Source organism: Myotis davidii, unplaced genomic scaffold (assembly GCF_000327345.1).
Source record: "Myotis davidii unplaced genomic scaffold, ASM32734v1 scaffold13, whole genome shotgun sequence".
NCBI lineage: Eukaryota > Metazoa > Chordata > Mammalia > Chiroptera > Vespertilionidae > Myotis > Myotis davidii.
This window is the reverse complement of record NW_006286243.1, coordinates 784,067-799,238: the sequence shown is the minus strand read 5'-3', so window position 1 is coordinate 799,238 and position 15,172 is coordinate 784,067. Positions and strand designations below refer to the sequence as shown.

Below are 15,172 nucleotides of genomic sequence, written 5' to 3'. Positions count from 1 at the left end.
AACCGCTCTACCCGGGAAGCCATAACACGCCTGCTTGGGGTCGCCTTGACACATTACAACCATATGCTCAGTAAGTTAGCCCTTCACTGTGCCCCTACCCTGTTCACTTTGCCCATAATTCCTCATGTTTAGTACTTCCACAGGTGCCACAGTGAAAATCATCCAGATGCTGCAGCACTTTGAACACCTGGCACCTGTACTGGTGGCGGCTGTGAGTCTGTGGGCCACTGATTATGGAATGAAGAGCATAGTGGGAGAGATTGTAAGGTAACTCTTTGCTCCTACGTTTCTAATTCCCATTTCTCTCAGGGAGAACATAAGGAAAGATTAGAAATACAGTATATTCTCTGTGCAATACTAGATTCCTTCAGCTATTAGATACCGGTCTTACCTCCTCTTTCTAGGAATTGAATTATCTTGCTGTGGCTGTTTTCTTTCCTGCACAGAGAGATTGGACAGAAGTGTCCCCAGGAGCTGAGTCGGGACCCTACAGGGGCAAAGGGCTTTGCAGCCTTCCTGACAGAACTAGCAGAACGTATCCCAGCCATCCTGATGTCCAGCATGTGCATTTTGCTAGATCACTTGGATGGAGAGGTAGGTGGTACACTGGGATCTCAGGTTTTCTGGGGATTTATGTATGTTTTTTTACCAAGGAGGTAGCTTTCACATGAAGTCGAGTTGTCTGGTCCTATCACTGTGGCACTTCCTTCCTGTAGAGAGGCAGATAAAGTTTATTGAATAAAGAGCCTGTTTCAATGTCACATTGGTGTTCTCCAGGTCTGGTAGGGGAGGTGACAGTTCCACAGCTTAAGTTCAGAGAGAGTGACAGCTGTGATTCTGAATCCCATCCGTTTCTTTCTCAGCATGAAGCCTCTTCCTACCATCTGGCTTGCCTTTCTTCCTCAATACAGTAAACTTTCTCCAATCAACTCATGTCATCTCTCTCAATTCTCTCTTTTTAGAAATATACATATATATATATTTTTTTTTAATTGATTTCAGAGAGGAAGGGGAGGGAGAGAGAAAAAACATCAATGGCGAGAGAGAATCATTGATTGTCTGCCTCCTGTACTAGGGGGTTGAGCCCAAAACTAGGCATCAAATCGTGACCTTCTGGTTCATAGGTCGACATTCAACCAATGAGCCATACCAGCCTGGCTCAATTCTCTTCTGTCCCTGAATGCCAACCTGGCCATTTCCCAAACTAATGCAGGGCACTCCTAGGTGAATAATATCAAGGACAAAGACGGCCTGCTTGTTCATCTAATTTATTTTAACTTCTTGTGCAAGACCCCCTTCTCTGGCTCTTGGCCTAGAAAATAACCCTAAACCCTCTTCTCTACCAGATTCTGTAATGGACTTGCTGGCACTATAGGACTGATTTCTATTTCTCTGTGTTTCCTTTTCTGTCAGTAAAATAGGGAAGTGGGAGGGAAGGACATATTTATTAGTAAGGATCAAAGGTGGTGAAAGGTAGTCATTAATGCTTTTCAAATGTATATTGGTGGATAGATTCAATTTCATATTCGGCTACCACCATGATTACCTGGAACCTTAGGGGGGAAATGATTTTTGGCTCTTGTTTATTTTGTCTCTACATTCTTCTCTGAGCAAACAAAGCCCCTCTGGGATTCAGCTTTTTCCTGGGAAAGTTATAGCTAAGACAAGCAAGTTTAACCTTGACTAAAGGGCCTTGCCCCTTCTGAGTGCCTGGACAGGCTTAAGAATTAGGAAAGGGAAAGTAGTGGATGCAGAGGCTTATACCAACTTCATTTCTCTCTCAGAATTACATGATGCGCAATGCTGTGCTCGCAGCCATGGCAGAGATGATACTGCAGGTTCTGAATGGTGATCAGCTGGAGGAAGCAGCCCGAGACACCAGAGACCAGTTCTTGGACACCCTGCAAGCCCATGGCCATGATGTCAATTCCTTTGTACGAAGCCGTGTTTTGCAACTCTTCACCCGAATCGTCCAGCAGAAGGTGAACAGCCTTCTACCTAATAAAGATACATGGTACCGCTCAGTGCATAGGCCAGAGAAAAGAGGAATTGGTGTCAAAAAAAAATCTGTCCCAAACAAGAGTCTAGAATTCAGGTGGTTACTACCAGTAATAAAGGTCTTCGTCTACCAGAGGACAAGGATGTCTGGCTCTATTTAAGGACTGTACTGTGTCTTAATCACTACAAAGAGTACTCCTTAATTATTTTATATCCCACAGATATAAGTAGGAATGAATAGGTAGCTCATTTAAAGTTACTTCAAGAACATCTTGAGCAAAAAGAATGATGTGGGATGTGAGCTGATTCTTTTTGTATCCCACATAGGCTCTCCCCCTGACACGATTCCAGGCAGTGGTGGCCTTGGCAGTGGGCCGTCTGGCAGACAAGTCGGTGCTAGTATGTAAAAACGCTATCCAGCTGCTGGCCAGTTTTCTCACCAATAATCCCTTTTCCTGCAAGGTGAGTAGAGTTGGGCCATCCAAAAGAGAAGGGATTAAAGGAAACAAGGGATGGAATTCTGTGACTTGGTGACCCTGATGCTCATTTTACCTTGATAGCTTAGCGATACTGACCTTGCTGGACCGCTGCAGAAGGAAACCCAGAAATTACAAGAGATGAGGGCGCAGAGGAAAACTGCAGTTGCTTGTGAGTAGGAATCCCACCCCAGATAGTCCTCCCTGCAGCAGAAACACCAGTGAAAGAGCCTAAGTGAGACTTTCTCATTCAGCCGCAGTGCTGGACCCTGAGGAGGAGTGGGAAGCCATGCTGCCAGAGTTGAAGTCTACCTTACAACAGCTGCTCACACCTCCCCAGGAAGAAGAGGAGATTCCTGAAAAAATTGCTACTACAGAGACCACAGAAGAGGTGAAAGGACGCATCCGTCAGTTACTTGCCAAAGCTAGTTACAAGTATGTGAAGAATGAGATATTCTCTGATGGCCTGTTTAGGTTTAGTGTTCAACCTTCGAGAAACAATGTTTCTTTAAAATGAACTGTACTTAGAATATGCTCCCACCAGGTGATGTTATGTGTTTTCACTGTAGTAATGGTCTGCATCAGATTTATACCAAAGGCATAGTCCACAATTAAGCATGCTTTTCGACTTTTTTTTTAATCCTCCCTGAGGATATTTTTCCACTGATTTTTAGAGAGTGGAAGAGAGAGGGAAAGACAGAAGAAATACCAATGTGAGAGAAAGGCATCCATTTGTTGCCCCCTGCACTGGCCCTTCAGGACCTGGGCCAGGGAGGAGCCTGCAACCGAGCTATGTACCCTTGACCAGAATCAAACCTGGGACCCTTGGGTCCGCAGGCTGACACTCTATGCAGTGAGCCAAACTGGCTAGGGCTACTGTTGGATTTTTACAAATGCTTAAGAGAAACTACTAAATATAAATGGCATTATATTAAAGATAACAAAAGTCCCTCTTTGAGGAGAAAACCTGTAAATATAAGTATGTGCCCTGACCAAGAGGGAAGCATCCATCTGTTGCTTCCAGCAGAGACCACAAGAACTTTGAAGTAGCTTTGCAAAAACAGACCTTAGAGATGTCATCAGGTATTCTTAAACCTTGGCCACAGTTATTTATTTACTTCTTAATTAGGCTGTTCAGAAAAGGCTAAATATGAATAGAATGTGGCTACATATAATCCCATTGTATTGAAAGTTAATTTTTTCCACATTTTTTCTTGGCAAAATTTTTAAACAGGTATTTGTGATTTTTAAAATTTAAAGGCCTTATTTGAGTGTTTTGAAGACTATAGTTAAGCCTTATCACTTCAGAAATAAGTGTTTGAGCCCCACCCCTTCTTATATGCATCAGTGTGAGAAGTGCTCCTTTTCCTTGGACAGTAGGTCTAGGTGCTTGATGGGATTATCATGTAGCTTCCTTAAGTCCACAGTGACACTCTTGTATGTCAATTATACTTTTTTTTTCCAAAAGGCTGCAGTGATGCTTTTATGGGTGCTAAGTTGGTGACAGTTGATGTTCTTTTAGGCAGGCCATCATTCTCACTCGAGAAGCCCTGAGCCACTTCCAGGAGTCTGAACCCTTCAACCATATGGACCCAGAGGAGTCGGAGGAGACCAGATTTCTGAATCTCTTAGGAACTATTTTTAAAGGTAATTCCCTTTCTTTGTCAACAAACAGAACATTTCAGCTAGTGTTCATGGACCATTTACTTTATGCCAGACATGGGCCTACGCAACAGAACCTGGCGCTAAAAGAGGCCCAAGGGGAGTTGGCAATGCTTCTGCTCTGTAATGGAGGCACCCAAGAGTCAAGATTGATAGTCACAGGCTGTGAAAGGGTATTTCCAAACCACTGAGAACTTCAGGAATCTTTTTTTGAGAAATGAACTAATATTTTAGAATAGGTTCTAAACTTGTACCTTTTTTTGTGAAAAGAAATATCCAGGATGTTATAGATGTTGAATTTCCTCATCTTGAACATGCTCTAACTCCTAGGCCCATCAGCTTCCACACAGGAGAAGAGTCCCCCAGCGTCTGCAGAGAACATGGGCCCAGGACAGACTGACTATAAAGACAATCCCAGTGTGTCAGAGCCTGAGAAATCCAAGGGAAAGGATGAACTGGTGAAGCAAGAGATGCTGGTGCAGTATCTGCAGGATGCCTATAACTTCTCTCTGAAGATTACAGAGGCCATTGGCATCATCAGCAAGATGATGTATGAAAACACAACCACAGGTGTGGTATTCCAAGTTCCTTTCTGTAAGGATGGGTCTTGAGGTTGGAAAAATCAGTCTTGTCCATATATTATTGATACCTAGCTGCTCCTTTAAAAGAAAGGAATCCTTGCCCAGCCTGTGTGGCTCAGTGATTGAGCGTTGACCCATGAACCAGGAGGTTACAGTTCATTCTGGTTGGGGCACATTGCCCGGGTTGTGGGCTCAATCCCCTTTTGCAGGGTGTGCAAGAAGCAGCTGATTGAAAATTGTCTCTCATCGTTTATGTTTTTATCCCTACCACTCCCTTCCCCTCTCTCTGAAATTAATAAAAACATATTTAAAATTAACAAATAAAAGGAAGGAAGGAATTCTTGCCCTGGCCAGTGTGGCTAAAAATCAATTTTAAAAAAAATATTTTTTTTGGTTGTTTGCTATATATAAGGAATTCTTTTTTTGTTTGCTTTTTTTTGTTTGTTTGTTTGTTTGCTTTGTATAGACCCATGGAGCTTACCTTTTTTACTGCATATGGTATTTCATAAGGCATTATAGGAGACAACAGTCTCAGGGAAAATGAGGAAGGTCTCCTTGTGTGTTACTACATCAAGAAAGTTCTGTCTTGATTTTTGGAGGAGGACAGTTTTGCCAAGCACATGTGTGACATTCGTGTGTTCTCTCAGTGGTACAGGAGGTGATTGAATTCTTTGTGATGGCATTCCAATTTGGGGTACCTCAGGCCCTGTTTGGGGTACGCCGCATGCTGCCTCTCATCTGGTCTAAGGAGCCTGGAATCCGGGAAGCTGTGCTTAATGCCTACCGCCAACTTTACCTCAACCCCAAAGGGGACTCTGCCAGGTATATGGGGTACTTTTGCCTTTGCTGACTTTTCTAAGGTCAGCTTCTCAATATTTCTAGTCTCCTGAGAACTGGGGGGCATCCTTCTAGAGGAGTTCTGAATATGTAAGCAGTAGGTCTAGAGAGTGGGCTCAGAGTGGGGCCCAGAGTGGGGTTGACCTTTCAGTGAAACCCATCCTAAGCACTATTGGCCCGGGGCGTCGGGGAACTAACAGCCCCAATCACCTGTTTACGAGGTTCGATGATCAGTCTTCTAATGACCCCTAATCTTTGTTCTTCCCACAGAGCCAAGGCCCAGGTTTTGATTCAGAATCTCTCTTTGCTGCTAGTGGATGCCTCAGTTGGGACAATTCAATGTCTTGAGGAAATTGTAAGTCCCCTCACTTCCTCTTTATTCCTTCAACAAGTATTAGTGATTACTATGTGTTCAGCAATTTATTCAGGCCCACAAAGGATAAGACTATTTGCTTCCAAGTTTCCAAATTAAAAAGAACCAACAGACTAGTTAGTAGCAAAATACATAAACCACTTGTCAAACAATGCAGCCGAGGCAATGGTTATAGTAGCAATCGTATATAATAAAAGGGCAGGACCTATACGGAACGGCCAGAATGACCTCATGACCAGTCACCTGTTTATGCATTGACCACTTCTCAGTCCCTCCCCATCACCACCACCACCACCACCACCCCACCCCACCCCCGGCCCGCTGGCTCCAATTGCAGCATGGCAAACTGCAGGGGGCGGGGGGATGACGACTTGGGACTGTTGAGCTTCGGGCGGGCAGCAAGCAGCAGGGCAGCAAGCAGCAGTGAGCATCACAGAGCTTTGCGGAGCTGCAGTGGCAATCATCGCGGAGCAGGGAGCGTCACAGAGGGACGGGGACATGGCCCTGATTGCAGGCTAGGCCTAGGGACTCTACTCACGCACAATTTCGTACCCTGGGCCTCTAGTAGTAATATAATAACACTGTATATTCTAAGCATTATTAACACTTTACTCATATTAACATGTTTTATCCTCACAGCAATCCTGTGTGGTAATTCTATTATCTATATTTTACGATGAGAAATCTGAGACACAAAGAAATTAAATAACTTGGCTATATATAGCTAATTAGCGGCAAAGTTTGAGATTTGAACTCAGGCAGAAGAGCTCCAGAAAACACACTCATAACTTATATGTTACACTGATGAATGCAGAGTGGGACAGAGCAGTGTGAGGTGGAATGGGCAAGGAAAGTTCCTGAAGGCAGTAGGACTCAAGTTGGGTCTTGATAAGTAGAATTTAGAGGATTAGAGAAAGGAGGGAAGCCTTCCAGACAGAAAGCCAAGAAAGGGCACAGTCTATGTTGTAAAATGAGGAAGATAATGTTCCAGCTCAAAATTGTTATCTGGAAAAGACGATAAAGCTGGGATGTGAGTTGAAACAAAACTGTGAAAGTCGCTGGATGCCTTTCCAGAGTCTAGGACTTGAATCTTGTTAGCCAGGAACCCCAGGATTTTAGACAGATCTGCCCTGAAGCATTTGGATTGTGGGGACAAAAGGTGGAGGGATCATGTTTTCCTATCCATTCAGCCATTCTATTTCTTCTGATTGGAGCATTTAATCCATTTACAGTTAAAGTAATAGTTGATAGTCCTAACCGGTTGGGCTCAGCGGATAGAGCAAGAGCCTACGGACTGAAGGGTCCCAGGTTCAATTCAGGTTGGGGGCCCATGCCCAGGTTGCAGGCTCGATCCCCAGTAGGAGGTGTGCAGGAGGCAGCCAATCAATGATTCTCTCTCATTGATGTTTCTAGCTCTCTCCCTCTCCCTTCCTCTCTGAAGTCAATAAAAAATAAATTTTTAAAAATTAGATAACCGAAATTTTAAGCATACGGGACTAAGAGAGTATTGGTACCAATCACTGGCAAAATGAAAAGGCGAGGAAGGCTTCCATTTTAGACATGTTTGGTTTGTAGTAACAGCTAGAAAGTAGAACTATAGAGCACATGGAGCTCAACAAGGTCAGCTTCAGTATGTCATCCTAATTAACGTAGTTTGATGACATGAGAGTAGAAAAGTAGCAGAATAGGAAGTACCTCCCCAAACTAATTTACATTTTGAGCCTCCTCCTTCCATTTCCATTCCGGAGTATTGCTTTTCCCTACTTCAGGTTCTCCATATTCTCTGCAGAGAAGTGGACCAAGGACGAGGGCAATTGTTACCCTTTAGCCTCAGCCCTTTTTTTTCTCTTCAGATCTGTGAGTTTGTGCAGAAGGATGAATTGAAACCGGCAGTGACCCAGCTGCTTTGGGAGCGGGCAACTGAGAAGGTCCCCTGCTCCCCTCTGGAGCGCTGTTCCTCCGTCATGCTTCTTGGAATGATGTCACGGTAAGGCTCAAATCCAGATGGGCAGTCGGGTGAGAGAGGTAAGGGAGGTTCTGAGAAGGCGCTCTATCCTTCAGTAATAGTAGTCAAGCCCCGCTGAGCCCTGTTTGAGCTGGCTACCTACATGGAAAATAAGATAGTGAAAGTACCAGCACCCCCTGCCTGGAGAAATAATGGCATCGGTAGAGAAAGAGGGATTCCGAGGGGCGGCCTGGGTCAGAGCCTCTGTAGTGTTGCTAGGCTCTGGAAGCCCTGTGTGGGGCATAGGTACCTACCTACCCCGGCTTTGTCCCACAGAGTCCTGTCCGTGACTAGCTTTAACTATGGTTTCTTCCCCTAGAGGAAAACCAGAAATTGTGGGTAGCAACTTAGACACACTAGTGAGCATTGGGCTGGAAGAGAAGTTTCCACAGGACTACAGGCTGGCCCAGCAGGTGTGCCTTGCCATTGCCAACATCTCTGACAGGAGAAAGGTATGTAGGGTGACTACATCCAAACTAAGGAGTCGGCGGGCGCGGGGTCCTTTTATCCACCTCCACACACCCACACGCTGTCTTTCTGTTCCCAACAGCCTTCCCTGGGCAAACGTCACCCTCCCTTCCGGCTGCCGCAAGAACACAGGTTATTTGAGCGACTACAGGAGATGGTCACAAAAGGTGAGCTATCACGAAGGGCCTTGGGCAGAACTGAGTCCTTTGTCTGTGGTGGGCAACTTCTCTCTTCTCCTGTGCAGGCTTTGTCCACCCGGACCCACTCTGGATCCCCTTCAAAGAGGTGGCTGTGACCCTCATTTACCAGCTGGCAGAGGGCCCTGAGGTGGTCTGTGCCCAGATATTGCAGAGATGTGCGAAGCAGGCCCTGGAGAAGCTCGTGGAGAAGAGCACCCCCCAGGGTGACCCGAGTAAGTGGGCAGGAGGGTCAGTGGGCCCAGTGGCCAAAAGCCACTGCCACCACCACTTCCTACAACAACTCCTGACCCCTCAGCCCACACTTGCCTTTTTGTCACTCAAGTTGGACCAGTCATCACCACTATTCCCCCACCCCTTCTCTTGCTTCACTAGTTTGTGTAGTACCTGAGCAAGGAGAAGATCGGTGGAAACAGGAGACTTGATTATGTCTTTTTCTCCGTGCCTTTCCTCCCCCGCAGGGGAGACCCCCATGCTCCCCACTTTCCTGCTGATGAACCTGCTGTCCCTCGCTGGGGATGTGGCTCTGCAGCAGCTGGTACATTTGGAACGGGCCGTCAGTGGAGAGCTTTGTCGTCGCCGAGTTCTTCGGGAAGAACGGGAGAATAAAACTAAAGAGCCAAAGGAGAAGGTAAAGGAGCGCCTGGGCATTTGGGTTCATGTCCCAAGCATTTCCCAGACTTGTTTCATGACCTCAGGTCATTCACATTTCCTTCTGGGAACTCTGTTTCTTCCTACTAATAAATGAAATGAAGATGACACTGCCTCCTTGCAGCTAAAACTCTGAGATGCGTGAGAACAAAGATGGAACAATGTGCCCATGATCACCTGAGGAAGTTCTGTGTAAATACAGAGCACTTAGATCCTCAGCATAAAGTAGAGGCTCTGCGTGAGGCAGTGTTTGTCAGAACATGCACATACCCATCAGCTTCGTGACTGGGCCTGCCACCTGACGGGACCTTGTATTCTCTCCACTAGAGGCAGTGATGTCTTGCAAACATATAAGACACAGCCTTGCAGCAGCGGGGTAAAGTCTGACCTTCTCTATGACCTTGAACCATTGTCTTGCGTGATCCATCTATTTGCCATTTACAGGAAATCAGTTACTTTATGAGGATGAGTTAAGAGATGTAGGAATATGCTTTGGCAATTTAAAAGCATATATAAGGGACCTAATTCTTTTCCTCTTAAATTCAGGAGTTCTTCCTCTACAGATAATTCTATGAATGGTTTTGCAGAATTCACCTTTTCCCAGATAATTTATGCAAAGTGAAGATTAGGCTGGAATAAAAACTAGTCTCTGATCACCCATAATCTCTGGCTTCTTTCCCATTAGAATACAAGCACTGAGACCACCATGGAGGAGGAGATGGGACTGGTTGGGGCCACTGCTGATGACACAGAGGCAGAACTAATACGCAATATCTGTGAGATGGAACTGTTAGGTGGTAAGAAGAATTGCTGAGCGACCTTCTCCCCAACTGAGATAACCTATCCCAAACCTAGAATTCTTCTTCCAATAGGCGAACAGATGTTGGCTGCCTTTGTTCCACTTCTGCTTAAAGTCTGCAACAACCCTGGCCTCTATAGCAATCCAGAGCTCTGTGCAGCTGCGTCGCTTACCCTTGGGAAGTTCTGCATGATCAGGTAGACCCTGGTGTTGGTACGCCTTCTCAAGGAGGATGGAGATGGCATGAGCTCCCTAATGATCATCTCCTTGCCCATAGTGCCACTTTCTGTGACTCCCAGCTTCGTCTTCTGTTCACCATGCTAGAAAAGTCCTCACTCCCCATTCTCCGGTCTAACATCATGATTGCTACTGGGGACCTGGCCATCCGCTTCCCCAACCTGGTGGACCCCTGGACTCCTCATCTGTATGCTCGGTAAGAAATCCTTCACAGGTGTGAGCAGTCCTGCCCGCTCTGGGAGGGTCTAGTTAAGTCAGTATGAGAATCACTGAAGCTGTATTTCCCTAGCATTTAGGATCACCCTGGAACATCTGCTTTGTACTTGACCTGTACAGGCCCTGGCTACGTATGACCTGAAAGGGATTGACAAACTAACTGTTAAAGCCTTGGCTAAAGCTTGACCTCTTTTTTTTTTTTTAATCTTTTTTTTTTTAATATATTTTATTGATTTTTTACAGAGAGGAAGGGAGAGAGATAGAGAGCTAGAAACATCGATGAGAGAGAAACATCGATTAGCTGCCTCCTGCACATCTGTGCCCGCAACCCAGGTACATGCCCCCGACCGGAATCGAACCTGGGACCTTTCAGTCCTCAGGCTGACGCTCTATCCACTGAGCCAAACCGGTTTCGGCAAAGCTTGACCTCTTTCCTCAATTCCACCTTTCAGCTCTAGACAACTTTCTAGCTTCTTCTAGAATCAGTAAGAAGGGGTACTAGTTCCTGCGGAGGGCTTTTCTACTAGTGTCGGGGTGTGGCCCATGGTGTTGGTCCCAATGACGAGGTTTTATTCCTAGTCTCCGGGACCCAGCTCAGCAAGTGCGGAAAACAGCAGGGCTGGTGATGACCCACCTGATCCTCAAGGACATGGTGAAGGTGAAAGGACAGGTTAGCGAGATGGCTGTGCTGCTCATTGACCCTGTGCCTCAGATCGCTGCCCTGGCCAAGAACTTCTTCAATGAGCTTTCCCACAAGGTGAGAGGCAGGGAGGCAGGGAGGCTTGGGGTTTGCTGCCGAGGGAACATGTAGGTCACCTCATATCTTTAACATGATTCTCTGTTACAGGGCAATGCAATCTATAACCTGCTTCCAGATATTATCAGCCGCCTGTCAGACCCTGAGGGAGGGGTGAAGGAAGAGCCTTTTCACACCATCATGAAGTATGGTTCCCTGGGCCTTGGGGCATATTTTTTCACCTAGCACAGGCTTAGCAATCAAACAAACCTGCTCGGTCATGTGCCACCTAACAGGAATACTGGCTGAGAAATGCGTTGTTAGGCAATTTCATCATTGTGTGAAATGAACATCAGCGTGCACGAATAGAAACCTAGATGGTATAGTCTACTGCACACCTAGGCTATATGAGATAGCCCATTGCTCCTAGGCTACAAGCCTGTACAGCATGTTCCTGTGCAAACCACGTGAGGGTGAATCAAGCACAAGGGAAAATGGTGCAACTAGTACATGGTAAACACAAGAGGTATGAGGCTGCTGCCAGGTAACAGCATTGTGTTTTACAGCAAACTTTTCTTTAATAAATAGAGTATATGTTAAAATAATGATTAGCTCTAGTTGGTTTGGCTCAGTGGATAGAGTGTTGGCCTGTGGACTGAAGGGTCCCAGGTTCGATTCCGGTCAAGGGCACATGCCCAGGTTGTTGGCTTGATCCCCAGTGGGGCACATACAGGAGGCAACCGATCGATGATTCTCATCCTTTTTGTTTCTTTCCCTCCCTCCTCTGAAATCAACTATTTATACTTAAATAAATAAAATGATTAAAAGTATAATACACTAAATACATAAGCCAATAACAGATTATTATCATCACGTATTATGTACTGTACATAATTGTAAGGATATGGTATACTCCTGGCGGAGTAGTGAGTTTACACCAGCATCAACACAGGCACAGAGTGATGCGTTGTGCTTCGGTGTTACGACAGCTATAATAGGTGGTAGGGATTTTTCAGCTCCGTTGTAATCTTAAGGAACCACCACCGTACATGCGCTGGTTCTCGAGAAGATTCGGTAAGATAAGTTCCTGGCATGGTGGTAGGCCCATAGTATTAACTAGATGGCAGCTGTTTTTGTTACAAATTTACATTCACAGTGAAAATTCCTCAGGGGAGTGGGATGGACCCTTCTCTGGGAGAAGGCAGAAGGAATGAATAGTGAGGTAGGCGTGGGCCACACCAAAGATTCTACTAAGGCAAGAGATTGACAGGGGCTAGTGCTAGGGGAAGGGTGGGGCTGGTAGTGGTGGTGGGTATAAAGCTGCCCCTGCGATAGCTCATCAGCATCCCACCTCCCTGCAGGCAGCTGCTCTCCTACATCACCAAGGACAAGCAGACTGAGAGCCTGGTGGAGAAGCTGTGTCAGCGGTTCCGCACGGCCCGGTATGCTGCCTTCCTGGGGCTTCTTGGTGCTGAGGAGGGGCCCTGCAGTAGGAAGAGCATCCTGGGCTGAGGGAGGGTGAGGGTGGGACTCTGCTTTCTCTGTCTCGATGCTCCTCACAAGGCCTTTCCCGTCTGCAGAACCGAGCGGCAGTACCGGGACCTGGCCTACTGTGTGTCACAGCTGCCCCTCACAGAGCGAGGCCTCCGCAAGATGCTGGACAATTTTGAATGCTTCGGAGATAAACTGTCAGATGAGTCCGTCTTCGGTGCTTTTTTGTCAGTTGTGGGCAAGCTGCGCCGAGGAGCCAAGCCCGAGGGCAAGGTGGGCCGCTTCCTGCGTTCCGGGCTAGTTGGTGCAGCCGGACCTTCTGAGGCCCTTCCCCTAGCGCTGCCGTCCCCATCCCCGGCGTGACTGCACCCCAGTAACCAGGGTGACCCGAGACCAGATCTTTCTGCCTCCAATTCCTGTTTCTCTTTCTCTTTGTCTTAATAGACTTTATTTTTTAGAGCAGTTTTAAGTTCAGAGCAAACTTGAGTGGAAAGTAGAGAGTTCTCCCATTTGCCCTCTGCCCCCACACAGGCACACAGCCTCCCCCATTATCAGTATCCCACCAGAGTGACACATTTGTTACAATTGATGAACTTCCATGGACACATCACTGTCATCCAAAATCCGTAGTTTACATTAGGTTCACTATTGTTGCTTGTACATCTGTAGTTTTGGACAAATGTATGAGTCTACCATTATAGTATCACACAGAATAGATGCACTGCCCTAAAAACCCTCTGTGCTCCCCATGCCCCCCTTTCTCCCTCCCCAACCCCCAGCAGCAACCACTGATCTTTTTACATTTCCAGTTTTAAGCTTTCACCATGTCTTCATGGCCTTGTTTCTTTTTAATTATAGACAGCTATTTCCAAGCCTGATCTCAATCTCTTCCCCCCCAGGCTGTAATAGATGAATTTGAGCAGAAGCTTCGGGCCTGTCACACAAGAGGGTTGGATGCGATAGAGGAACTTGAGATTGGCCAAGGGGATAGCCAGAAAACCCCGGCTGCCAAGAAACAGTCCTCTGGTAGGTGAGGCCGCCCCATGGGTGGAGACACCAGCCCAGCCCTCCTCTCGGATAGAGGTTCTTTTTTTTTCTTTTACACTCATGCTTCTGCCTTTTCTAGTCTCTAGGCACCAGCATCTGGCTTCTGCAGCCTCAGACAACGACTTTGTCACACCTGAGCCCCGCCGCACTGCCCGCACTGCCCGTCGGCAGCCAAACACCCAGCAGCGAGTTAGAAAGAAGAAACCCAAAATTGTCTTCTCGAGTGATGAGTCCAGCGAGGAAGGTATGGCAGGCCTAGGAGGGGCACAGCTTGGGGGATGGGGACTGGTTTCCATGGGGTCCTGCTGTGTAGATCCTCCACCCACTATCTCCCCCCCTCCCCCCAGTCGTCTTCCTCCCTGTAGTTTGGACTTTATTCTGTAGTGTGGCTGGGCCTGTCCCATTTGTTCTCTGAGATCTATTGCTCACCACCTTTGTGACTCAGCTTTTTCTCATTCCTCCAATTATTGGAATAGAGCTTTCGGCAGAGATGACGGAAGATGAAACTCCGAAGAAAACTACCCCCATCCGCCGAGCATCTTCTCGAAAGCACCGGTCCTAGAGATGGGCTTGCCTGTTCCCATCCCTGCTGTGTAGGGTATCTTGTGGGGTGACCTTGAATTCCGTTCCTCTTGTAAAATACTTGTTTGCCTGTCTCTTCAGACTTTTAATACATAAATCATTTTTATATGTAAGGCATTTCTCTTAAGCCAGCCTAACTAAAGTGAGTTGAGCTGCTTTCACTAGAATATGTTTGCCAGTCTCGTTTTGTAATGAATAAATGTTTTTATACTTTTAGACATTTTTCCTAAGCATGTCTTTGTTTCATCTTTCACATTAGCCCAGATGCAGGCAGCACGTAGTGTTATTGATCCAGAAAGAGAGATGAGCCCAGGGGTACGGGGCCCACCCCAAGGTCTGATAACTCATGTTCCTCAGTGCCTCATCTTTCCCTTCTCAACCTCCCTACCTGCACCAGTGACTACATTGCTCCACTGTGCGGAACGTGTAGTGTCCAGTCTCCAGCTCTGTGCTTCTTAACCTGGGGGCAACTTTTTGCCCTCTCGCAGGCATCTGGCAATGTGTGGAGACCTTTTTTGTTATCACCACCTAGAGGGGAGGGGTGCCATCAGCATCTAGTGGGCAGAGGCCAGGGGTGATGCTAAATACCCTACAATGTACAGGACAGACTTCACAAAGAATTGTTTGCTCCCAAATGTCAATCAATAGTGCTGAGCTTGAAAAACCCTACTCTAGGCCAAAGGTGGCTTCCTCTGTGTCCTGGCCCCACCCCCACTTGTGCTCCCTAGTCCTATCTAAAGACAGGTGCCTGGCCTGGCTGATGGAAGGTCAGGTCACAATCCCCTCCAGCTTAGACAATCCTGAAACAGTGTCTGT

At 46.7% G+C, this 15,172-nt stretch overlaps 1 protein-coding gene across 1 annotated transcript in view; it reads left to right on the top strand.

The window, feature by feature from the left end:
- Positions 1–14,572, top strand: part of NCAPD2 (non-SMC condensin I complex subunit D2) — a 26,278-nt gene extending 11,706 nt beyond the window's left edge. The window contains 26 exon segments of the mRNA XM_006757595.2: positions 1–70; positions 144–267; positions 447–594; positions 1,785–1,982; positions 2,326–2,460; positions 2,559–2,646; positions 2,729–2,909; positions 3,997–4,121; positions 4,467–4,706; positions 5,365–5,539; positions 5,825–5,909; positions 7,781–7,914; positions 8,252–8,384; positions 8,483–8,567; positions 8,645–8,812; positions 9,059–9,228; positions 9,934–10,045; positions 10,121–10,244; positions 10,325–10,480; positions 11,080–11,257; positions 11,348–11,442; positions 12,598–12,678; positions 12,817–13,000; positions 13,627–13,753; positions 13,854–14,018; positions 14,251–14,572. The exon segment at positions 1–70 is cut by the window's left edge and continues 73 nt beyond it. Coding sequence (XP_006757658.1) covers positions 1–70; positions 144–267; positions 447–594; positions 1,785–1,982; positions 2,326–2,460; positions 2,559–2,646; positions 2,729–2,909; positions 3,997–4,121; positions 4,467–4,706; positions 5,365–5,539; positions 5,825–5,909; positions 7,781–7,914; positions 8,252–8,384; positions 8,483–8,567; positions 8,645–8,812; positions 9,059–9,228; positions 9,934–10,045; positions 10,121–10,244; positions 10,325–10,480; positions 11,080–11,257; positions 11,348–11,442; positions 12,598–12,678; positions 12,817–13,000; positions 13,627–13,753; positions 13,854–14,018; positions 14,251–14,336 — 3,567 coding nt within the window. The 3' untranslated portion in view covers positions 14,337–14,572.
- The last annotated feature ends 600 nt before the right edge of the window (positions 14,573–15,172 follow it).